This window comes from Pseudophryne corroboree, chromosome 12 (assembly GCF_028390025.1).
Source record: "Pseudophryne corroboree isolate aPseCor3 chromosome 12, aPseCor3.hap2, whole genome shotgun sequence".
Lineage (NCBI taxonomy): Eukaryota > Metazoa > Chordata > Amphibia > Anura > Myobatrachidae > Pseudophryne > Pseudophryne corroboree.
The window spans coordinates 171,458,178-171,482,539 of record NC_086455.1 but is presented as its reverse complement, the minus strand read 5'-3'; the positions used below and the strand labels follow the sequence as shown (position 1 = coordinate 171,482,539).

The 24,362-nt window shown below is 46.2% G+C and overlaps 1 protein-coding gene across 2 annotated transcripts in view; it reads right to left on the bottom strand.

The window, feature by feature from the left end:
* PRPF39 (pre-mRNA processing factor 39) overlaps nucleotides 1-24,362 on the bottom strand; it is a 62,425-nt gene that overhangs the window by 10,625 nt on the left and 27,438 nt on the right. For both annotated transcript variants that reach the window (XM_063948547.1, XM_063948548.1), the window contains exons 6-12: nucleotides 17,614-17,764; nucleotides 17,349-17,456; nucleotides 17,043-17,207; nucleotides 16,614-16,740; nucleotides 16,259-16,527; nucleotides 15,827-16,011; nucleotides 15,512-15,586 (exon numbers count right to left, since the gene is read on the bottom strand). In XM_063948547.1, coding sequence (XP_063804617.1) covers nucleotides 15,512-15,586; nucleotides 15,827-16,011; nucleotides 16,259-16,527; nucleotides 16,614-16,740; nucleotides 17,043-17,207; nucleotides 17,349-17,456; nucleotides 17,614-17,764 — 1,080 coding nt within the window. The remainder of the gene's footprint in view (nucleotides 1-15,511; nucleotides 15,587-15,826; nucleotides 16,012-16,258; nucleotides 16,528-16,613; nucleotides 16,741-17,042; nucleotides 17,208-17,348; nucleotides 17,457-17,613; nucleotides 17,765-24,362) is intronic.

Here is a 24,362-nt window from a genome sequence, read left to right as displayed (position 1 = left end):
AGTATACTGTATGCGCTAATGGCAGAATATCCTATAGGGATAAAATGCCGTTACACATATATCAAATTCAGGCGCAAACAAGCTCTGGCCTTGTCGCGCTTAACTAGCGACAATGAAAATAACCGGCGTTAGCAGAAGCTTTACAGATATACTCTGCAGCTTTTTTGAACCGTGATCGGCATGGTTTCATACATAGATTCTAGTGACCCAAATGTATCTGTGGTTTTTATAATGTTTGACAGAAACGCATATACCAATGGCGGATCGCGTCCTTTTGGAAACGATTATGTATGGTTGTCCAAAACCCCGCACTATCTGAATGCTGGACTAATGTACCCTTCTCACTTGTAGTTATCGGTGTGAGATTTGACATAGAATCGTGCATTAAATTATAAGACTAGTGAAATAAACACTCTGGTACCCAAAGGAAAATTGTCACTTTGGAAAGATTGTCTTTTGTTAGCGCTGGCGGAGTTATTCTGAGACTCCGATTACCGCTGTTTTAATTTGAATTGCCAATGTTAACATTTTTAGTCTGCACTAGAGCCTTATTTGCTATGTAGACAGACATCATAATAGGCAACAGACAGACACTTGCACGACTTAATAACATTATTATATGGCATATATATCTATATATATATGTTATTGCTGAACAGCATATTTATTAGGAAACTAAAGTGTTCTTTATGTGAAAAGCAGTTCACATAGGCATGAAACCCGAACCAAATTCCTACTAACACCCCTGCGCCTTCTGGTGGCTTAAAGATGTAGGGCAGGAATGTTCTAGATTATCCTGAAGTAAAAAATTCCCACTAACACCCCTGCGCCTCCTTGTGGAGTAGAGGTGTATGGTCTGGAATTATAACTGGAAAACCAGCAATGATTAAAATGGCCGTCATGCCATGCTTTCACAGAAAATCACAGTACAGGTTACTTGCTGCAGTTTTAATATAGGCTTAATAACCTATTATACAGTTACTATTATACAGTGATAACCCAGGTGTAGGATACAGTAAAATATATGCATTTAGTCAATTAATATGAGCACTGCCTGCAGTGTATTTATCTTGCAACCTTAACCAAAAATAACAGAAAACATGGTTAAACGTGCAATAGGTTATGCCACTGATAACCCATTGCCAGCCAAAGCCTCATATATATATTATATATATATATACAAAGTGTTTACACATATAATCACAGTTCATACTGATATTATAGACAGTTCTGCCAGCAAAAGCTTCATTATATATTATATATATAAAACGTGCTGAAACATATATCACAGTACACATGTTTAAAGTGCTGCGCTGCTTGTTTATTTTGAACCCATGCAGCCTTTGCTGCTGCTATGGGTATTATTCCCCCTCCCCCCCCCTGCATCCCCATGTTACCTGCAGCGTACGGGGATCGGGTGCAGGGAGAGCAGGAGAGCCTGTATGTAGCGCCGGGGAGCTGACCGGAAGCTCCTTCCTACAGCAGTACACAGTCTCCCTGTGTCTGCGGTGTTTCACTGGGAGAGTGGCCGGCGTCCTTGAGTGACGTGCGGCCACTCTTTAGTACCCAGGAGAGTCTCGGCGGCGTGTAGCGGTGCCGGGCCATCCGAGCAGTGAGAGCGGCCGGCGTCTGAGTGACGTGCGGCCGCTCTGCTTAGTTCAGCGCCCGGAGAGTGTCGGCGGCGTGTAGCGGTGCCGCATCAGAGCAGTGAGAGCGGCCGGCGTCTGAGTGACGTGCGGCCGCTCTGCTTAGTTCAGCCAAGGAGAGTGTCGGCGGCGTGTAGCGGTGCCGGGCCATCAGAGCAGTAAGAGCGGCCGGCGTCTGAGTGACGTGCGGCCGCTCTGCTTAGTTCAGCGCAGGGAGAGTCATGTACGAGTGAGGTGGAACTTCATATATAAGAAGTGGTCCTTACTACTTCAGCGGGACCCGTCAGCGGCGTGCTCAGCGGCGGCCAGCTCCCTGTACAGTATAACACTCACACAGCAGGGCGGCAGCGTGAGCTGACCGCCCTGACACCCATACCTTGCTCCATCCTGGCTGTGACGAGCTCTCTGTAAGCTCCGTTTCAGTCCTTCTTCCAGCTCTTTGTCTCATCCTGGCTGTAACGGATCTTCTTTCTGTAAGCTCCGTTCAGCTTGCAGGAGACAGTGGCTGCCTGTGGCTGTGAGGGTGCTCTTTGTGAGGACCAACACGCCATGCGCTGCCCTATAGCGCCTGTGGCTGTGAGGGTGCTCTTTGTGAGGACCGACACGCCATACGCTGCCTTGCAGCGGCACCATCCCGGACCCAAGTTTTTCCAGAAACTGGGACGGGAAGTGTAAAAATTAAAAATAAAAATCTTCTGAAAAGTGGCCATTGCCACAAGCCGATGTTCATCTGTGAGCACCGAAAAAACACTGGCAAAGTACACTGAGGTACTTGGGGATATGGAGGGGGGGGGAGGGTCCTAAATTTGAATATTCAGTGCCTTTGTTCGGCTACGCCCGTCCATATCCCAAGAGTACTCCAGTGACCCCTAGTGGATGATAAAGAAAAGGATTTACCGGTAGGTATTTAAAATCCTATTTTCTCTAGCATCCATAAGACATATTGGGCACACATTAGTACGATGGTGATGTCCCAAAGCTTCCAGAACGTGCGGAGACGTCTGCAGCACCGCTTGCCCAAACTGGGTATCCTCTTTGGCCAGGGTATCAAACTTTTAGAACTTCACAAAGGTGTTCTTCTCCAACCAGGTAGCCGCTCGGCACAGTTGCAGGGCAGAGACTCCTCAGGCAGCCGCCCAGGAAGACCCCACTGATCTTGTAGAGTGGGCCTTCAGAGACTGTGAAACAGGTCAGGCTGCCAACACATAGGCTTGCTGAATAGTGAGCCAAAGCCAACAAGAAATGTGACTGCTTTGAAGCAGGGCAATTTTTCAGTGCGTTATATAGCACGAACAAAGAATCCGTCTTTCTGATCCGAGCCGTCCTCTTAACATAGATCTTCAAGGCTCGCACAGCATCCAATGCCTCCGGAGGGGCAGAGGCTCCAGAACTTGACGTGATCACAATAGGTTGATTCAAGTGTAACGCAGAGATGACATTCGGCAGGAACTGCTGCCTAGTCCTGAGCTCCGCAATGTCCTCATAAAAGACCAAGTATGGACTTTTAAACGATAAGGCCCCCAATCCCGAGACACGTCTAGCAGAAGGCAGGGCCAGTAACATCACCGTCTTCCACGTGAGGTAGTTGTCTTCTACTGTCAGAGGTTCAAACCAGGAGGAGGACTGCAGAAATCGTAATACCAAATCCTAAGGTGCTGTAGGCGGCACAAACGGAGGTTGTATGTGAAGCACAACCTTGCAAGAAGGTCTGAACTTCAGGCAGTATAGCCAACTTCTTTTGGAAGAAGAGTGAAAGAGCTGAAATCTGGACCTTAATGGATCCCACACGTAAGCCCTGATCCACTCAAGCCTGCAGGAAACGAAGAAATCTTGCCAAGTGAAATTCAGCAGATGGATATGTGCGTTCCTCGCACCAGGAGACATATCTCTGCCAGATATAATGATAGTGTTTTGACATCAAAGGCTTCCTGGCCTGCACCACAGTGGCAATTACCTTTTTTGAAAGTCCCTTGTGAGCTAGGATGTTCCGCTCCACTTCCATGTCGTCAAACGAAACCGCCGTAAGTCCGGGTAGACGAACGGTCCTAGTTGAAGATCTCTTCTGAGTGACAGAGGCCAAGGGTCTTCGACAGACATGGCCAGAAGACCTGCGTACCACGGTCTCCGGGGCAAGCAGAATTGCTTGTACTCCTTGATGCCGGATCCTCTTGAGCTCCCTTGGGATCAACGGAATCGGAGGAAATATGTAGACCAGTTGGTAAGGCCAAGGCGACGTCAGCGCATCCACTGCGCATGCCTGAGGGTCTCTGGTTCGCGAGCAATAGCAACGAAGTTTCTTGTTGAGGCGAGATGCCATCATGTCGATCTAATGGCAACCCCAACTGTCGATCTGTTGAAACACCTGAGGATGTAGGCCCCACTTGTGGGTGAAGATCGTGGCAACACAGGAAGTCTGCTTCCCAGTTATCCACTCCCGGAATGACGATTGCAGACAGTGCTATTGCATTTCTTTCCGCACAGTGGAGTATTTTTGATACTTCTCGTATGCAGGCCCGGCTTTTTGTCCCTCCTTGTCGATTGATGTACGCCACAGCCGCAGCGTTGTCAGACTGTATCTGGATTGCCTGATCCCGGAGCAGAAGGGAGGTCTGAATCAGAGCATTGTAGATAGCCTGAAGTTCCAGGATGTTGATTGGAAGTAGGGCCTCTTGGCAGACCACCTGCCCTGAAACTGCACCCCTGGGTGACAGCACCCCATCATCTCAGACTCATCCGTCGTGAGTAGGATCCAGTCCTGAATTCCGAAGGGTCGACCTTCCCGGAGATTGGAAGACTGCAGCTACCACAGGAGTAAAATCCTGGCCTGGGGTGACAGTTGAATCATCCGGTGCATCTGAAGATGGGAACCGGACCACTTGTTCAGGATGTCCAATTAAAAGGGCCTGGCATGGAACCTTTCATACTGAATGGCCTCGTACAAGGCTACCATCTTTCCCAACAATCTTATGTGTATAACCTACGAAGCAACTTAACCCACACATATAATAGATCTTCTGAAGGTATAGACAGTAAGTGTGTAGGACTCCTGATGCTTGGAGATCCGTATTTCAGTAGAGAATTAGATCTACAGCAATAGGGAAATTAAGATTAAAGCAACCACATATACTCAAAGATAATTTTTATCTGAAATTGGGTGATATGTGCATTCATTTGAATCTATAGTCCACATATTTATTCTGCACAAGGGGGAGTACCCGCCAGATGGTAATCTTCATGGAGTGAAGAAGATACACACATGAAGAGTAAACATTTAGACCACTGATGTAATATAGCGGGTTCCAACATCATAGATTGTGACAGCCTTTTTGATATTGGATAAAGACTATTGATATACAAGTCATCTCAGCAACTCCTAAGAATCAGACGTGAAACACATGTGGACACGTTTTTAACTCTTTATTCACATTTTTCCAGTCTTTTCACATGTGTTAGTACTGTCATTTTATCTCTTATGTTTCACTGCTGTTCAGGACGATATCCAACTCTATTTTAATGCATATCAAATAAAGGTTATATTTTAGAATAAATTCATATCTCCTCAGTGCGTCAACAATACAGACTTCCTTCTGTTTCTTTCCTCTTACATTCTAGTTTCAATACCCTGTAGTTGATAACACCCCCTGAGTACATTTAATAATATATGATATAGGAAAGGGGTTTGCCAAGTGAATGTATGGTGATGAATCACATACACTCACAAGAAATACAATAAACAAATACACAGTGAGTGTGCAGATACCCAATCTGTGTGCCAACAATCTTATGCAAATATGAATGGATACTCGAATCGGTGGGAGAACCATGCAAATCATTTCCTGGACAGTTCTCACTTTGTCCTCTGGGAGGAACACTTTCTGCGCTACAGTATCCAGTAGCATTCCCAGAAACAGGAGCTGCTGAGATGGCTTCAGGTGGGACTTCTGTAAATTGAGGATCCACCTGTGGTGTGACAGAAGGTGGATAGTGCGATCTATATAGAACAGTAGGAGCTCCCTGGAACTCTTTTATCAGGAGATCGCCCAGGTAACAGGACGACGTTGACCCCCTGGACTCGGAGCTGAAACATTTCCGCCATCACCTTCGTGAACACCCTCGGAGCTGTAGACAGGCCAAAGGGTAACGCCTGGAACTGGTAGTGATCGTTCAGCAGGGCGAACCTCAGATAGGCCTGATGAGGAGGCCAAATTGGGATATGAAGGTAGGCGTCCTTGATATCCAGGGACGCTAGGAATTCCTGATGTTCCAGGCCTGCGATCACTGCTCTCAAAGATTTCATCTTGAATTTTAAAACCTTTAGGTAAGGATTCAAGGACTTCAGATTCAAAATTGGCCTCAAAGACCCATCTGGTTTTGGCACAATGAACAGACTTGAGTAGAAACCTTGTCCGTGCTGTTGCAGGGGCACTGGAACAATGACTTGGGACTGGACCAACTTTGTGATGGCCTGAAGTAGCGTAACAACCATATTTTTCAAAGCTGGTAAGCTTGACTTGAAAAATCGTTGGGGAGGAGCAGTCGAACTCCAGCTTGTAACCCGGAGAAATAAGGTTCCTAACCCAGGCGTCCTGGCAGCAACTATGCCAGATGTGGCTGAAAAGACATAACCGAGCTCCCACCTCGAGATCCTCCCAGGGCCGGCGGCCACCGCCATGCTGAGGTTTTTGCGGAAGATGAACAGGTGCTCTGTCCTTGAGAGCCTGCAATGGCTGGTTTCTTAGGTTTACCTCTGGTGCCTCTAGCTGCATTGGATGCACCTCTGGCCCTAGATCGAAGTCTGGTGGACAGAAAGGACTGAGTAGACAGTCCCGAATAGGTACGTCTAGCAGGCAGAGCCCCCGAGGGAAGAAACGTGGATTTCCCAGCAGTAACCTTGGAGAGCCATGCGTCCAATTCGCCTCCAAAGAGCCATTCACCTGTAAAGGGAACAGATTCCTCATTGCATTTGGAGTCAGCAATCCACTGACGCAACCATATGGCTCTGCGTGCTGACACTGCTATAGCAGTGGTACTAGCATTAATATTGCCAATCTCTTTTAGGGAGTCACAGAGGACTCTTGTGCCTTGAATGTGCTTTAGGAAAGTTACTGTAGTAACCAGGGTCATGTCACTTGAGACCCCCCTCCCGAATTTGAGCAGCCCAGGAACGAATTGCATGTGTCATCCAACAACCTGCAATGACCGGTCTTTGAGATACACCTGCAGCAATGTTGATAGATTTCAGTGTGGTCTCAATTTTTCTATCCCCCGGGCACTTTACTGTAAGGGAGCACAGAGCAGAGAGTACCGACTTCTTAGAGAGAGGCGAGAGACTGAAACGTCTACAGCCGGAGATTCTTCCCAGAACTTTCTGCCCTCAGGGGCAAAGGGCAATGTATGCTAAAACCGTTTTGACAACTGATATTTTTTATCTGGATTTTTCCAGGCTAGCTTAAATAAATCTAATTCTTTAGAATCAGGAAAAGTACCAGTCGGTTTGTCTTGAGGGAGGAAAAACGACTGCTGATTTGCAGCGTCCTCTAGGGGGAGCTTTAGCACATCCCTTATAGCTAAAATGAGGGGTAACCTGTGTAGGAGTGAAATCCCCACTTATTGGATCCACATCATCCTGTATATCAACATCAGTATCTGATAGAAGTGCAGGTAAAGCAAGTTTATGTGGACCTGCAGTAGATAAGGGGGGGGGGAGGAGATGGGGATCAGCAGCTCTGGCAGCTAGATCTGCTACTGCTTGTTGCAGTTCTTGTGTTTTGTGGGCATTTGCAGTGAGTTGAGATTACATTAGACATCATAGTATTGACTGCACCCAGCCAGGGGGGCTCGTGACCCTCCCCCACATTCTCAACGTTTTGCGAGGACCGACTACACTGCTCACATGAAATGGAACCAGACGAGAGTGGGGAGAATCTGGTGTTACACACACACTGCATAACCTGTGTTTTACCACGATGAAAAGTAACACTACACAAACAACACATACCATTTTTCAAAGCAAGCCTGCCCTATTGCATGTGAGAGGAGACACAGAGGAACAGAAGGAGCCAGCACACCCAACGCTAGAGCGCCCCAGTGAGGCAGTCAGCGTTTTTATATCAGTGAAAACTGTTTGCACATTTATTCCTACAAGAAATCGTTGTAAACAGTGGCTCTCCCCCTAGACTACACCCGGTACCAGTGATCCAGCGCGTGTCAGAGTCCGGAAGAGCTGTATGAGGCTGCTGCTTATGCAGAGGAAGGTGCCACAATGCAGCTGAGCCTGCTCAGATGTAGCTCTGCCCCCTGTAATGGCGTTGGAGCTACTGAATATATTTATACTGACCATGTCTCCAAAACATGCTGTAACCTTACATGAATGCTTCGTTCAGCCCATCGTTAGCCAGTTTTACACAAAAAAAGTTTACAAGAAAATGAGGAAAACTCTGGAGCTGACAGAGTGTGCATCTTCTCCTGGGGGCACTTTCTTCTAAACTGCCCGTGGGAGGGGCATAGAGGGGAGGAGCCAGCACACCCAGTTGAAAAAATTTAAAGTGCACTGGCTCCTTTGGACCCCATTTATACCCCGTCGTACTAATGTGTCCCCAATACCCCTTATGTATGCTAGAGAAAACATAACCACTACCTTTTGTTCCTGCACCATTTACATTTAATGTGACACTATGATAGAAGCTTCTGCAATGTCGTCTTTGTATTCGTTGAACATTATGTCTGTACATAGTAAGGATAAAAAGCCGCAATCTGCGTACAACTGTATCCAAGGACGTGAACACAGCAATGACCGAGGACATAAATACATGGCTCTAAAGCACAACTGGAAGTCCAAAAAACCCAAGATTTTAAACCTACCGGTAAATCTTTTTCTCCTAGTCCGTAGAGGATGCTGGGACTCCAGAAGGACCATGGGGTATAGACTGGCTCCGCAGGAGATATTAGCACTCTAAGACTTTAGAATGGGTGTGCACTGGCTCCTCCCTCTATGACCCTCCTCCAGATCTCAGTTAAAGAACTGTGCCCAGAGGAGACAGACAGTGCGAGGAAAGGATTTTTGTTAATCTAAGGGCGAGATGCATACCATCTCACACCATCCACACCGTATAACATGGTATATACTAAACCAGTTAACAGTATGAACAAAACAGCATCAGCCAGAGACTGATCTCAACTGTAACATAACCCTTATGTAAGCAATAACTATATACAAGCCTTGCAGAATTTGTCCGCATTGGGACGGGCGCCCAGCATCCTCTACGGACTAGGAGAAAAAGATTTACCGGTAGGTTTAAAATCTTATTTTCTCTTACGTCCTAGAGGATGTTGGGGACTCCATAAGGACCATGGTGTTTATACCAAAGCTCCAGACCGGGCGGGTGAGTGCGGATGACTCTGCAGCACCGACTGAGCAAACATGAGGTCCTCATCAGCCAGGGTATCAAACTTGTAGAATTTTGCAAAAGTGTTTGAACCCGACCAAGTAGCTGCCCGGCACAGCTGTAATACCGAAGAGCCCACCTTCCTAGTGGAATGGGCCTTTACCGAATTAGGTAACGGCAATCCAGCCGTAGAAGGAGCCTGCTGAAACGTGTTACAGATCCAGCGAGCAATAGTCTGCTTAGAAGCAGGAGCGCCAACCTTGTTGGCCGCATATAGGACAAACAGGGCATCTGTTTTCCTAACTTGAGCCGTCCAGGCTACATAAATTTTTAAGGCCCTGACTACATCAAGGGACTTTGAATCCTCCAAGTCACTCGTAGCCACAGGCACCACAATAGGTTGGTTCATATGAAACGAGGAAACCACCTTATGTAGAAATTGAGGAAGAGTTATCAACTCCGCTCGATCCACATAGAAAATCAGATAGGGGGCTCTTGTGAGACAAGGCCGCCAATTCGGACACCCGCCTTGCAGATGCCAAGGCCAACAACATGACCACTTTCCAAGTGAGAAATTTTAATTCAACCGTTTGAAGAGGTTCAAACCAGTGTGACTTAAGAAACTGTAACACCACGTTAAGGTCCCACTGGGGGCATAAAAGGAGGTTGGATGTGCAGCACTCCCTTTACAAAAGTCTGGACTTCTGGGAGAGAAGCCAAGTCCTTCTGAAAGAATATAGATCAGGCTGAAATCTGCACCTTAATGGAGCCTAACTTTAGTCCCATATCCACTCCTGTCTGAAGAAAATGGAGATAACGACCCAGCTGAAAATCTTCCGTCAGAGCATTCTTGGCTTCACACCAAGACACATATTTCCTCCAGATACAGTGATAATGCCTCGCTGTTACCTCCATCCTAGCTTTGATCAAAGTAGGGATGACTTCCCCCGAAATACCTTTCCTAGCTAGGATTTGGTGTTCAACCGCCATGCTGTCAAACGTACCCGCGGTAAGTCTTGGAACTCACAGGGCCCCTGTTGCAACAGGTCCTCCCTGGGAGGAAGAGGCCACGGATCTTCTGCGATCATTTCCTGAAGATCTGAATACCAGGCCCTTCGAGGCCAATCTGGAACAATGAGTATTGTCTGCACTCTTGTTCGTCTTATGATCCTCAATATTTTTGAGATGAGCGGAAGAGGAGGGAACACATACCGACTGAAAAACCCATGGTGTCACAAGGGCGTCCACCGCTACTGCCTGAGGGTCCCTCGACCTGGAACAATACATTCGAAGTTTCTTGTTGAGGCGTGACGCCATCATGTCTATTTGGGGAAGTCCCAACGACTTGTTATCGCTGCGAAAACTTATTAATGAAGACCCCACTCTCCTGGATGGAGATCGTGTCTGCTTCCCAGTTGTCCACTCTCGGAATGAAGACTGCCGACAGAGCGCTTATGTGATTTTCCGCCCAGCGAAGAATCCTGGTGGCTTCCGCCATTGCCACTCTGCTCCTTGTCCCGCCCTGGCGGTTTACATGCGCAACGGCTGTGACATTGTCTGACTGAATCAGAACGGGTAGGTTACAAAGAAGATTCTCCGTATGTCGTTGTATATGGCCCTTAATTCCAGCACGATGTGTAGACAAGCCTCCTGGCTTGTCCACAGTCCCTGAAAATTTCTTCCTTGTGTGACTGCTCCCCATCCTCGGAGGCTCGTGTCCGTGGTCACTAGAACCCAGTCTTGAATGCCGAACCTGCGACCCTCTAGGAGGTGAGCACTCTGAAGCCACCACAGGAGAGACACCCTGGCCATGGGGGACAGGCTTATTTTCTGATGTATTTGTAGATGGGACCCTGACCACTTGTCCAGAAGGTCCCACTGAAACGTTCTCGCATGGAACCTGCCGAAGGGGATGGCCTCGTAGGCCGCCACCATTTTTCCCAATACTCGAGTGCATTGATGAACTGACACTCTTTTTGGTTTTAGCAGGTCCCTGACCATGTTCTGGAGTTCCTGGGCTTTTTCCGTTGGGAGAAAAACCCTCTTCTTTTCCGTGTCCAGAACCATGCCCAAAAATGACAGTCGAGCCGTCGGAATCAACTGCGACTTTGGTAGATTTAGGATCCAGCCGTGTTGTTGCAGCACTCTCAGGGAGAGCGACAAGCTTTTCAGTAATTGATCTCCCGATCTCGCTTTTAATCAGGAGATCGTCCAAGTATGGGATAATTGTGACTCCTTTGCCTGCACAGGAGCAGCATCATTTCCGCCATTACCTTGGTGAATCTGAAACTGGTAATGACAATCCTGTACAGCGAATCGCAGGTACGCCTGATGAGGGGGATAAATGGGGACATGAAGGTATGCATCCTTTATGTCTAGTGATACCATAACATCCCCCCCTTCCAGGCTGGAGATTACTGCCCGGAGAGATTCCATCTTGAATTTGAACCTTTTCAAATACAGGTTCAGGGATTTTAGATTCAGAATGGGTCTGACCGAGCCATCCGGCTTCGGGACCACAAACAGGGTTGAATAGTACCCTTTTCCCTATTGCATTAGGGGAACTTTGATAATCACTTGCCGTTGACACCGCTTTTGAATGGCAGCTGAAACTATTTCCCTCTCTGAGGGAGAAGCTGGCAAAGCCGATTTGAAAAATCGTTGAGGAGGCACTTCTTCGAACTCCAGCTTGTAGCCTTGGGATACAATTTTGATCGCCCAAGGATCCAAATCCGACTGAACCCAGACCTGGCTGAAGAGTCGAAGACGTGCCCCCACCGGTGCGGACTCCCTCAGCGGAGCCCCAGGGTCATGCAGTGGATTTTGTAGAGGCCAGGGAGGACTTTTGTTCCTGGGAACTAGCCATAGCAGGCGTTCTTTTCCCTCTACCTTTACCTCTGGTGATGAAGGAAGAGCCCCGACCCTTTCTGAACTTATGCGACCGAAAGGACTGCATCTGATATTGAGGTGTTTTCTTTTGCTGTGGGGGAACATAAGGCAAAAAAGAAGACTTACCCGCGGTAGCCGTGGAAACCAGCTCCGCGAGGCCCTCCACAAATAAAACCTCACCTTTGTAAGGTAAAGTTTCCATATGTCTTTTTGAATCGGCATCACCCGTCCATTGGCGGGTCCACAGGGACCGTCTAGCAGAAATTGCCATGGCATTGGCTCTTGAACCCAACAGCCCAATGTCCCTCGTAGCCTCTCTCATATATAATGCTGCGTCTTTAATGTGACCCAAGGTCAACAAAATGCTATCCTTATCTAGGGTGTCAATGTCAGACGACAAGTTATCTGCCCATGCAGCAATTGCACTACCCACCCATGCCGACGCTACTGCCGGTCTGAGCAAGGCACCCGTATGCGTATAAATTGATTTTCTGGTAGTTTCCTGTCTGCGATCAGCAGGATCCTTGAGGGCTGCCGTGTCTGGAGATGGTAGCGCCACCTTTTTGGACAAGCACGTTAAAGCCTTGTCCACCGTGGGTGACGATTCCCATCGTAACCTGTCCTATGAGGGAAAAGGATACGCCATAATAATTCTCTTGGGAATCTGCAGTTTGTCTGGAGTTTCCCAAGCTTTTTCAAATAAGGCGTTCCGCTTATGAGATGGGGGAAACGTTACCTCCGGTTTCTTTTCCTTAAACATGCAGACCCTCGTGTCAGGGACAGAGCGGTCGTCTGTGATATGCAAAACATCTTTTATTGCAATAATCATATAATACAATTAAAAAGTGGGCGCTAAAGAATTTAAATAAAATAATAATATAAGAAATATATTAATGAACGGCAGCTCACACAATGAGGATCTGGATATCCTCAAATTAAAGGACACAAGGTCCAGAGAATTTATATATCAAGTGTGAGCGCACTAATGAATACAATTGTGAACATCTAATTTAATCAAAGGATGCTGGTTTAATAAAAATACCTTTATTTTTTCTCCTAAAAACAATTATATAAAACATTTGTCAAAACATCTCAATAAGATAACAATCAAGACTGAGAGGAAATGAATGCAATATAAAATATAAGCTCTAGCCAATTGGACTTTTATATTAATAAATGGTATGCATACCGGTATATTAGTTTGTTAGAACAAGCACAGCACAATTCTCTTCATACAGTCCTGCTGGTTAGTAAAGCTGTTATTTCCCTCCAGGGGACTTGTCAGGATCAACGTTGGAAAGCTGTTAAATAACCATAACTTGTATTGTGACAAAGGATCACAGTCCCGTACTGTTTACTGCTGGGATATTTGGTAACTTTAGCAGTTTTGTTCAGGCAATGATATTAGCAGCAGTTGGATAATTCCGTGATGTGAAGCTGGTAATTAATTGTTCCCCGAAATGACACTCGTATGGGCAATAGGTGATCGAAAACGTCAGGTGGAACGCAGGTGGAGCGCACCGGAAGCTCAGAAAAACCCGGAAGTCGCGGTCCGCGACCAAGCGCTCCCTGCTACACCACACGCTACAGCATGAGGCTCAGCCGGAGACAGCCGCACTAAGCCGGTACCCCTAAGCCAGGCAGAAGACATCAGAACCGCCGCAGTGCGGAGGGGTAAGCATTGCCCATAGGAGTGTCATGCCGGGGAACAATTAATTACCAGCATCACCTCACGAAATTATCCAACTGCAGCTAATATCATTGCCTGAACAAAACTGCTAAAGTTACCAAATATCCCAGCAGTAAACAGTACGGGACTGTGATCCTTTGTCACAATACAAGTTATGGTTATTTAACAGCTTTCCAACGTTGATCCTGACAAGTCCCCTGGAGGGAAATAACAGCTTTACTAACCAGCAGGACTGTATGAAGAGAATTGTGCTGAACTAATATACCGGTATGCATGCCATTTATTAATATAAAAGTCCAATTGGCTAGAGCTTATATTTTATATTGCATTCATTTCCTCTCGGTCTTGATTGTTATCTTAGAGATGTTTTGACAAATGTTTTATATAATTCATTGTTTTTAGGAGATAAAAGGTATTTTTATTAAACCAGCAGCCTTTGATTAAATTAGATGTTCACAATTGTATTCATTAGTCCGCTCACACTTGATATATAAATAATCATAATGAATGCTCTTGGCCACCCTTGGGTCTTACCTCGCATCATCATAGTCGACACTGGAGTCAGAATCCGTGTCGGTATCAGTGTCTGCTACCTGGGACAGGGGACGTTTATGAGACCCCGAAGGGCCTTGTGACACAGTCAAAGCCATGGATTGACTCCCAGCTTTTCCCCTGGACTCTGCTTTGTCCAATCTTTTATGTAATAAAGTCACATTTGCATTTAACACATTCCACATATCCAACCAATCCGGTGTAGGCGGTGCCGACAGAGAAACCACAATAATCTGCTCTGCCTCCTCCCTAGACAAGCCTTCCGCTTCAGATATGCCGACACACACGTACTGACACCCCCCCACACACTGGGATATACAAATATGGGGACAGCCCCCCAATAAGGACCCTTGGAGAGACAGAGAGAGAGTATGCCAGCACACACCCAGCGCCACTGGAACAAAGTTCCAGTCTGTACAGCGCTTTTATAGATATTAATACACTTACACAATTAAATTTGCCCCCCCCCTCGTTTTTGCCCTCTGTACTTGTGTTCAGCAGGGGAGAGTCCGGGGAGCAGCTTCTCTGCAGCTTGCTGTGGAGAAAATGGCGCTGGTTAGTGCTGGGGATCAAGCTCCGCCTTTTCAACGGCGGGCTTCGGTCCCGCTCAAATTCTTTATACTGGCGGGGTTTTTGTAATATACTGCCTCCGCATCATCTATTATGCTGGCCAGTGTCCCTTGAAGTTATTATTGCTGCCCAGGGTGCCCCCCCTGCGCCCTTACAGTGCCTTATGTGTGTGCGAGTGTGGGAGCAATGGCGCGCAGCGTAACCGCTGCGCAGTACCTCAGGGAAGATCTGAAGTCTTCTTTCTTCTTATACTCAACCGGCTTCTATCTTCCGGCTCTGTGAGGATGGTGGCGCGGCTCCGGGACGAACAGCGAGGACGACACCTGTGTTCCGACCCTCTGGAGCTAATGGTGTCCAGTAGCCTAAGAAGCAGAGCCTATCATTTAAGTAGGTCTGCTTCTCTCCCCTCAGTCCCACGATGCAGGGAGCCTGTTGCCAGCAGTGCTCCCTGAAAATAAACCTAACAAAATACTACTCAGAGAAACTCAGTAGATCTCCCCTGCAGTGCATCCAGTCTCCTCTGGGCACAGGATCTAACCGAGGTCTGGAGGAGGGGCATAGAGGGAGGAGCCAGTGCACACCCATCTAAAGTCTTAGAGTGCCCATGTCTCCTGCGGAGCCGTCTATACCCCATGGTCCTTACGGAGTCCCCAGCATCCTGTAGGACGTAACAGAAAAAAAGAAAATAAATTTTGAATTAAAATAAGGAATTTAAACGCCACAATACACTTTCCAAAGTATGAACAAAATAAAAACGTTTGCACAAACAACTCAGTTACCCATTTTCAGATTTCCTCTTTAGATGTTCTTTGTCTTTTAAGAGCTTCTGGTGCACATCGTAGGTGGTCAACAATCTGAAAAAAAAAAAAAATAGAATTAGCAGTTATAACCCGCCAGACCACTCTTCGCTGGTCGCCCAGAATGTATATTTGGGGTGAGAATGAATTATCTGCGAGCTGCGTGTACAAACACCAAATTCTAATGGGCTGAGAGTAGAAGTCATCCCGCAAACCGCGTGGAAGCTGATACGCCACTGCTCGCAGCTAACTGAATCTGGCCTTTAATGTAATAAACAGAGCGCAGTTTAAACTTACGTGTTGATGTCTGAACCGAAATCTTCCAAAAACTCCACTTTCCTTTGTGAAAAGAGAATTCTTGTAGCTATTGGCATCGAGCTTTTTATCACTTTATCAAAATGTGCCAAGATATTGGCTTCGTTTTGTGTCACATCCTCACTGAACTCCAAATCGATCAGGTTGAGGTATAACTTTGTGTTTTCCTGTGCAGAAAGATGTACAAGCGAGACCTTGGTGACCAGCGTAAATTAACTTCCATCCCGTATGTGCTCAGAGAACAGTCATCAACAGTTACGTATACAGCGCCAGAACATTTTGCATTATAGTTGGGAACATAGCAGTAATTAAGAGAGACTGGGTTATATAATAGACAGACAAGGTAAGAGGACCCTGCTCGCAAGCAACCAATCAAGCATCTCATCATTCCTACTACCAACCACAATCACTTACTTTGTCTCTCTGTATAGCATCGTTTAACACTTTCTTTGCCTTCGCCACGTTTTTCTGAATCTTGCAGTAGTGTCGGGCAAGCTTAATAGCGTAAAAAGTGTGATCACTTGTAGAGCTTGCGTTTTTCAGAGCATCGGACAACAGGTTTTCGGCCTCACTTAAATTTCCGCTGCGCCGTTCTAAGTTGACCCTCCGCAATCGAACCATTGCCAGGCCACTCAAAGATGCTTCCAATGTTTTTAATATGCGCTTGGCTTCCTCAATATTACCTAGAGAACCAAAAGATGCTCAGCACAGCCCAAAAGCAGTCATCACTTGTCAGTAAAAGCAGCTGTGATAGGTTGTGGTATCTTACCCTGCTGCTCCTCAAATCCAGCCCATAAGTAGTGAGCCAGAGGCTTCTTCTGAAGATGGACGTTGCAGGCCCTGTTGTAGACATGCCTCACGCCTTCCACGCTGTGATTCTCCATGTACTTGGCATACTAAATACAAGAGATTGAGAGGGTTAACATCTAAGAACCATGTGAAATGTGAACAATAAAATTCTTGTTTTAAACCCAGCCAGCACCTTTATTGAACCACTAGACTAGAGATTCTGTAAGGAAGGGCGAAGGGAGGCAACTCTGTTGGCATATGCAGCAGTCAAATCTGGTTGCAAGCAGACCATCCCCTAATGCAATAGATACAGTTATAGATGAACAGAATTCAACAAGTATACAGGCTTAGGCACGAGATCAACGTGTCACATCAGTCGATACCGCGCTGGAGATGGAATGGTTCTTACCTTGATCCAGAACTCTTCGTAGCAGGCACAGGCAATGACGCATCTCTCAAACAGAATAACCACTCGCTCATGTGACCCGTTCTCAATTTCAAAGTCCAAATACTCCTTCCAGTTATTTAGCTGCACTTTTTCCAAAGACTTCACATGAAAATAGGGTCGTTTAATCTATACAAAAAAAAAAAAAAGTAAAGAAGATGAGTTTAAGTAAAATGCATGCAACTAGACAGGAACTATGAAATCAGGATGCGAGCCCCCAGACACCCTCACCACACAACAGCCAAACGGAAAACTTAGAATAAAACTTACTGCTTCCTCAAAGGGCCACCGTTTGTGGACTTCTGTTTCATTAATGTTAAAAATCTCTTGATGCACTTCTATGATCCGGTGTCGCATATTCTCCACTTCAGTCGTTCGCTGTAAAAAGATAAAAATAATGGGATGTAAAGTTCAATTTGAGGGAACCCCCCCCCCCCCCCCCCCTCCAAAACAAATATACCCTACTTTCCAACTTCATTAAAGTGCTGTTTAAAACAATCAACAAACATAAAAGTTTTGCTGCAGCGTCGCTCACCTGTGCTGGATCAGTTATCTCCTCCAGACCAGTTGGATATGCAATGCTAGAATTATGCAGATTCATAGAAGCCAATTCTTTTCTTAGCTCAACAAATTTTTCATCTGTTAAGAATGCTCGCGGTAGATTGCCCTGTATGTGCTCTTTAAACCTGGAAGGGGAAATACTGTTAGGATAGTAAAATGTCTGAATAGTGCACGTATATATGTATTCCATTAAGGAAGGAAGGTTATACAACCTACTCATTCATTCAATCTGTAAAACAGCATTTCATGTCCAGGGGACTGTCCATCAGCCCTCCTTGAAAATGAACACTCTGCATAGTACGATACTTAATCTGTTAAATGACAGCAGTGCGCAGAGTTAGACAGCTGCGAACGTCAGCACGAATCTAGCTAGAATTACATTGTGTTACATTTTCCGAATATAGTACAATCAATACAACATGTCATAATCTATACAAATGGTATAGGAAGGTGCGAATATATTTGAAGAACCATGGTGTAGGCAAAAAAAAAAAAAAAAAAGTGTTATGGTAGACTTACCATGGTTAACACTCTGAGGTACATTGATTCCACAGGAAAATATCAGGGTGTAGAGTGGATCTTGGTCCAGAGCTGAAGGTTTAGACTTTCCCAGGATGCATTGGGGCCTCCTCTATAACCCCACCTCCAGGCACTGTGAGCTCAGTTCCGTTAACCAGTCCAATGCAGGGGCAGGCGTGAGTCAACTAGAACCACCTTCTCACGACAGGAGAAGGGACTAGCGGCTAATGTCATACAAACCCAAAGAAGTTAAGTGCGTCAGGGTGGGCGCCCTGTGGAACCAATGTACCTCGCAGAAAGAGTGTTAATGGTAAGTCTACCATAACTCTCCTTTTCTTCAGTAGGTTACATTGGTCTCCACAGGAAAACATTGGGAATGTCCTAAAGCAGTTCCTCAAGGGAGGGGAAGTGCCTTAGCGGGTACGAGAACCCAGCATCCATAGGAAACTGAAGTATCAAAGGCACAGAACCTAATAAATGTGTTCACTGAGGACCACGTAGCCGCCTTGCACTATTGTTCTGCGCCACGCCAGGCCGTCCAATAAGGTCCAACAGAGAGTAGAATGGGCCTTGATAGTAGCAGGAGCTGGGAGTCCAGCCTGCACATAAGCTTGTGCAATCACCATTCTAATTCATCTGGTCAAGGTTTGCTTATTCGCAGGGCAGCCATATTTGTGGAAACCAAAACAAGACAAAAAGGGTATCGGACCTCCTTATAGAGGCAGTCCTCCCCACATCCAAAGACCGCTCTTTGGAGGACAAATCTGAAGAGATTAAGACTGGAATCACAATCTCTTGATTAAGGTGAAAAGACGTTACCACTTTAGGTAAATAAGCCAACCGAGATCTTTGAACTGTCTGGTCACTGTGAAATATCAAAAAGGGTGGACGACACGACAAAGCACCTAGATATGACACCATTCTTGCAGAGGCAATAGTCAGCAAGAACAAGACCTTGGCCGTAAGCCATTTCAGGTCCACTGGCTCAAGAGGTTCAAATGGAGACTCTTGCAGGGCATTCGGTACAACAGCCAGATACCATGGAGCCACCAGAGGGACATAGGGAGGCTGAAACCGAAGTACACACTGAATGAAAGTATGAACGTCAGTTATAGACGCAATTTTCCTCTAAAATCCTACTGGCAAGGCAGATATATGAACCTTGAGGGATGCCAGACAAAGACCTATGTCAAGGTCTCGTTGCAGAAAAGCCAGGATTCTGGACGTTCTGAATTCATATGCATCATTATTCTTATCAGCACACCAGGTGAAGCAAGAATTCCACACCCTGTAATAAATCCTGGCAGATGCTGGTTTGCAGGCTTTCAACATAGTCCGGATAATTGCCTCGGAAAATCCTTTGGCTCTCAGAAGTGATGCTTCAAAAATTAGAAGGTCTGGGCGCTGAGGAAGTAGGAGTCTCTCTGTCAATAGACCCTGAAGGTCTGAGAACCAATGCCTTCGATGCCACACCGGAGCGACTAGATGTAGTATTCCTCCTTGTTTGAACTTCTGCAGGACCCTGGGCAGGAGTGACACTGGAGGGAACAAGTAGGGCAGCCGAAAGTTCCATGGAACAGCCAGTGCGTCCACAAACACTGCTTGAGGCTCCGAAGACCAGTACCTTGTGATTGCGTTGAAAAGCCATGAGGACTATGTCCGGTAGGCCCCATCTGTCCATTAGGAGTTGAAAGAATTCTGGATTAAGACTCCACTTTCCAGCGTGCACATCCTGGCGACTGAAGAAGTCCGCTTCCCAGTTTAGGACACCAAGAATGAACACTGCCGATATGGCTGGCAGATAACGTTCCGCCCAACAAAGGATTTTTGACACATACATCATTGCCATGCGGAATCGAGTGCTGCCTTGGTGGTTTACGTACGCCACCGTGGTGGCGTTGTCTGACCGTACTTAAACAGGCCTGTTCTGTACCAGAGGCAGGGCGAGAGATAATGCATTGAACACCGCCCTCAACTCCAGAATGTTTATTGGGAGGAGAGATTCCTCCTTTTTCCAGCAACCCTGAAACGAGTGTTGCTCCAACACCGCACCCCATCCCCTCAGACTGGCGACCGTTGTCAGCAGGACCCAGTCGGGGATCCAGAAGGGACGGCCCCTGTTTAGTCGTTTGTTTTGTAGCCACCAGGTTCTACCATGTTGGGCTTTGTGGTTTTGGGAGTATGATATTGTCTCGGGTATGCCTGACCTTTTGTTTTCCCTTGAGGCCGAAAGGAATGAAAAGTGGTACCTTTTGCCTTCTGATCAGAGCGATTAATACTTGGGAGAAAAGCAGTCTTAGCAGCTGCAATTTTATTCAGGTATTCCTCCAAACAAAATGTCCCCAGTGAAGGGGAGTACCTCCAAGGTCTTTTTGGAGTCTAGGTCCACCTCAACCACAGAATACGGTGAGCCAGGACAGACGTAGTCAACGCCTTGGCCGCCAAAACACACCTGCCTCAGAGGACGCCTCCTGAATACAATAAGAGACGATGGTAATAGGAAACAGGTATTGTCTGGCATTGTCAGAAATATCCTCAGACAGCTCTTCCTCTAATGCCTGAACCCATGCTTCGATACCTTTAGCAGCCCAGGAGGCAGCTATAGTGGGCCTATCCACAGCTCCTGTAAGGGAGTAAATAGATTTGAGGCATCCCTCCACACGCTTATCTGTCTGTTCCTTCAGTGAGGCGACGGTGGTGACAGGCAGAGTGGACGACACCATAAGGCAGTGAATTTTCCCACTAGCTACACAACACTGCAGGGAGAGGATAGCAAGCCAAGGCCCGTTTAGGAAGAGGGAATTTCTTCCCTGGAGTAGACCAGGGTTCCCGTTTGATGTCCACTAAATGGTCAGAATGGGGTAACCGTTTTAACAACTTTCTGCCGTTTAAACATATCAGTTTTCTTTGCCACAGTAGTGGACTCAGAGATTTGTAGGTTTTGTTTAATAGCAGCCACTAAGGCAGGGACCTCAATCTGCATGGGAGAATCCTCATCAGTAACACCAGATTCAGTGTCTGACAGGACAGTATGCTCCCCCTCCTCTTCAGATGAAACATCAGAGAGATATGTGGATTGTGAAGAGGAAGAAGCCGGCTTAGACGACCCAGGAGGCACAGGAGTGACCTGGGGTGGATTTCTGTCTAACCAAGGACTGATTTAATTGTTTCAGCTGGTTAGATAAATTTCCCCCCAAGGCGGATTAACCATAGGGACAATGTGGCTGTAGTGGCCCAGGTGGTCCCATAGGGGGCGTAAGGCATACTCTGCATGATGCAGAAGCTTCCACCAATTTACTGCCTTTTCAGTTAGACATTATGTAAAAATGTAACAGAGACACTTAGTACGATAAATTCAGACAAAGTACAATACCTGCGAATAAATCCGGCACTATGTGACTGAGGGGCAGATTTATTAAGCTTGGTGAAGTGAAAAAGTGGAAGGTGATAAAGGACCCGCCAATCAGATCTTAACTGCCATGTCACAGGCTGGAGTTGGAAAAATGACAGGAGCTGACTGACAGGTCCTTTATCACCGTGCGATTTATCACTTCACCGAGCTTAATAAATCTGCCCCCGAGTACACAGCAGAATATGCATTTTGGATAAATACTGTGACGCGCTATATTAGAGGACCCAGATGCACCTAGCATCTTAGGGTACAGAATATAGTGACAGTTATATCTGGGACACACTGAAAGTTAAACAACATAGCAGATACAGGCACACACAGTCATAGGCAATGTAGAAATTATCACAATAAAGCTGCACTGGACTAGAATAATAATAATAAAAAAAATACCCTCTGTTAAGTCAGGGTACATAGATATAAATGAACGGGGGAGGGGGGGAGGGGGAGGGGTGTTCACAGGGGAGAGGGGTGTTCACAGGGGAGCTAATTATGGTAATATTTTAGCTACACAATATCTTGAAGATGTTTATAACCACAAGCTTTTCTAAGAAACAAATGTATTCATAAAACAATACTAGATCCCAGTCAATTTGGTCATCAGCACATAAAGTACATCCAACATGGCAATTCACAATTGCTTATTAAATAACATGTTACAATCATTTGTGGGTATATTGTTTATAATCCAATTTTCATTTAACACTGATGACTTCAATCCTATGTAGTACAATCCAACGCGTTTCATCCAGTGGACTTCATCAGGGGTCAAAATACAAAGGATCTGGATATCAAAGAAGTCGCCAGTATACTCATAAGATGAAATTAGCGGTAAAAATGTAGTATGGTCCCACAATGGTGTGGTGCCTCTGGACTGGCTGAGCTGGATGTCTTAAGTGTGGCATACCTTTACATTCTATTAACACTTTTCACACTAATTTCTATAACACTTTCTCCATTTTAATTACATCTTACTTTTGTATCACATTCCTTATAGCTTCGGCTTCCTAACACTAATTTATTAACACTAGTTTTTTCACTGGTATGCTGCCCTGGGCTTTCTGGCTTATGCTGGTGTTTTGGGGTGCCACACCCTACACCTAGATATAGCGCTAGGGACCCCAAATATACAGAGAAGCCTTGATGCGGCTTTGGGGCTTATTCATACATTTGCACAAATATATGTAACAGATCTCTGAATTCTAATTGTGTGGGATTTACATCTGGCTACCGTTATCATTCAGTGTGCTGGGGGAAACCAAAAGCCTTTTTTCTTGCTTATCTAGATAACAAAAATGCCCACTATCCATAACCCAATCCGGGAGGTTCATCACACACTACTCCACTTTCCAGTGGGGAGCTTTTATTTCCAGTTTCGGGCACTTCCATTTGGTCACGCCATGGCTACTCGAGTGTTCAGCAAAGTCATGACATAAAAGGCATATCCTCCTCCTATATCAGCTAATACAGGGTCTCCTATATAGGACCATAACTTTAAAGACCTGCATTCTGATTCTCAGTCATTTTACAAGGAATACGTTTATGTGACCGGTGGTCACAATAGCAACGCCGGGATCCCGGCATCTGAAAATCCTGCTGGTCAGCATACTGACCACCAGGGACTATTCCAACTCGTGGGTGTCGACGACACCCGCAGAGTGGGAATAAAAACCTATGGCGAGCACAGCAAGCCTGTAAAGGGCTTAATTGCGCACGCCCCCCGCTGGCCATTTAGCTGCCGGGATCCTGCTGTCAGTATTGTACCTGGCGGTCTCCCGAGTGACGATCTCACACACCCAATGCTTTCTACAACATGGCACCTATTAATGTCTCTCCATAATGCCACTGTCCCACTTCTTTCCAATCCAACTTAATGTCTTTCCTCACTTCAACATGTGACACCGCCTCTTCTGTAATTGCATGCTGCATGTTACAAAGTCTAAGAACTGCTCATCCTGCACACTGTAATCCATGTAATGTGCAATAAAACGCCCTGTCCTACGCTCCGTGTCTTGCAGGACAAGCCTCTGAAAAATCAGGCTGACAATGCCACGGCTTCCATCGACTGCCAGTGCATAAGACAAAGTCACTTGGCCATTAAGGAGTCAGCCCAGTTGATAATGTAGGCAGAGAAGCTTGCCTAGTCTCAGTGGTCTTCACCACTACGGTGGACAACTGGTAGGTCACTACATGGCTCACCAAGGGCATTACAAAGACCTCTCACTTGATCTTGGCATGCCAGGACAGTCCAGAGAACGGTCTCCTGACCTCTCCCCACAATCCAGGAACCCTTGGTGGAGGCAATGATGGCCAAGTAGTCATTTTGTTTGTGGTATTTCCTTCAATCGTCACGCTCCGTTTAAACGGATCAAGAGGGAGATAGTTTAATTCATCCTCATATCAGAATGGCCCAGGAGGGTGTGTAATCTTCAAGATCATGTTGTCAGATCCAGCTTAATCCCTTTCTCCACAAAGATCTCCTAAACCAAGGTTCATACCTCCCTCCCTGATTTTAGTGGGTTAGCATTGATGGCATGTAGCTTAAAACCCAAATCCTGAAGGCTAGGGGGTTGTCTGCTTCAGTTATACAGACCATGCTTAGGGCTCATAAGCTAGCGACTGTAGATCTAACACTTACTGTGGAAGACGTACATCGTTTGGTTTAAGCACAGGTGAGCTGTTACAGTGTGCAAACATCTCCTTTCCTTTTGGCAAGAGGTTTGGCTCAGGGATTGTTACTTCCATGAAGTATCAGATCTCCGCTTTTAATTATCTTCCAATAAAAGTTTGCCCAC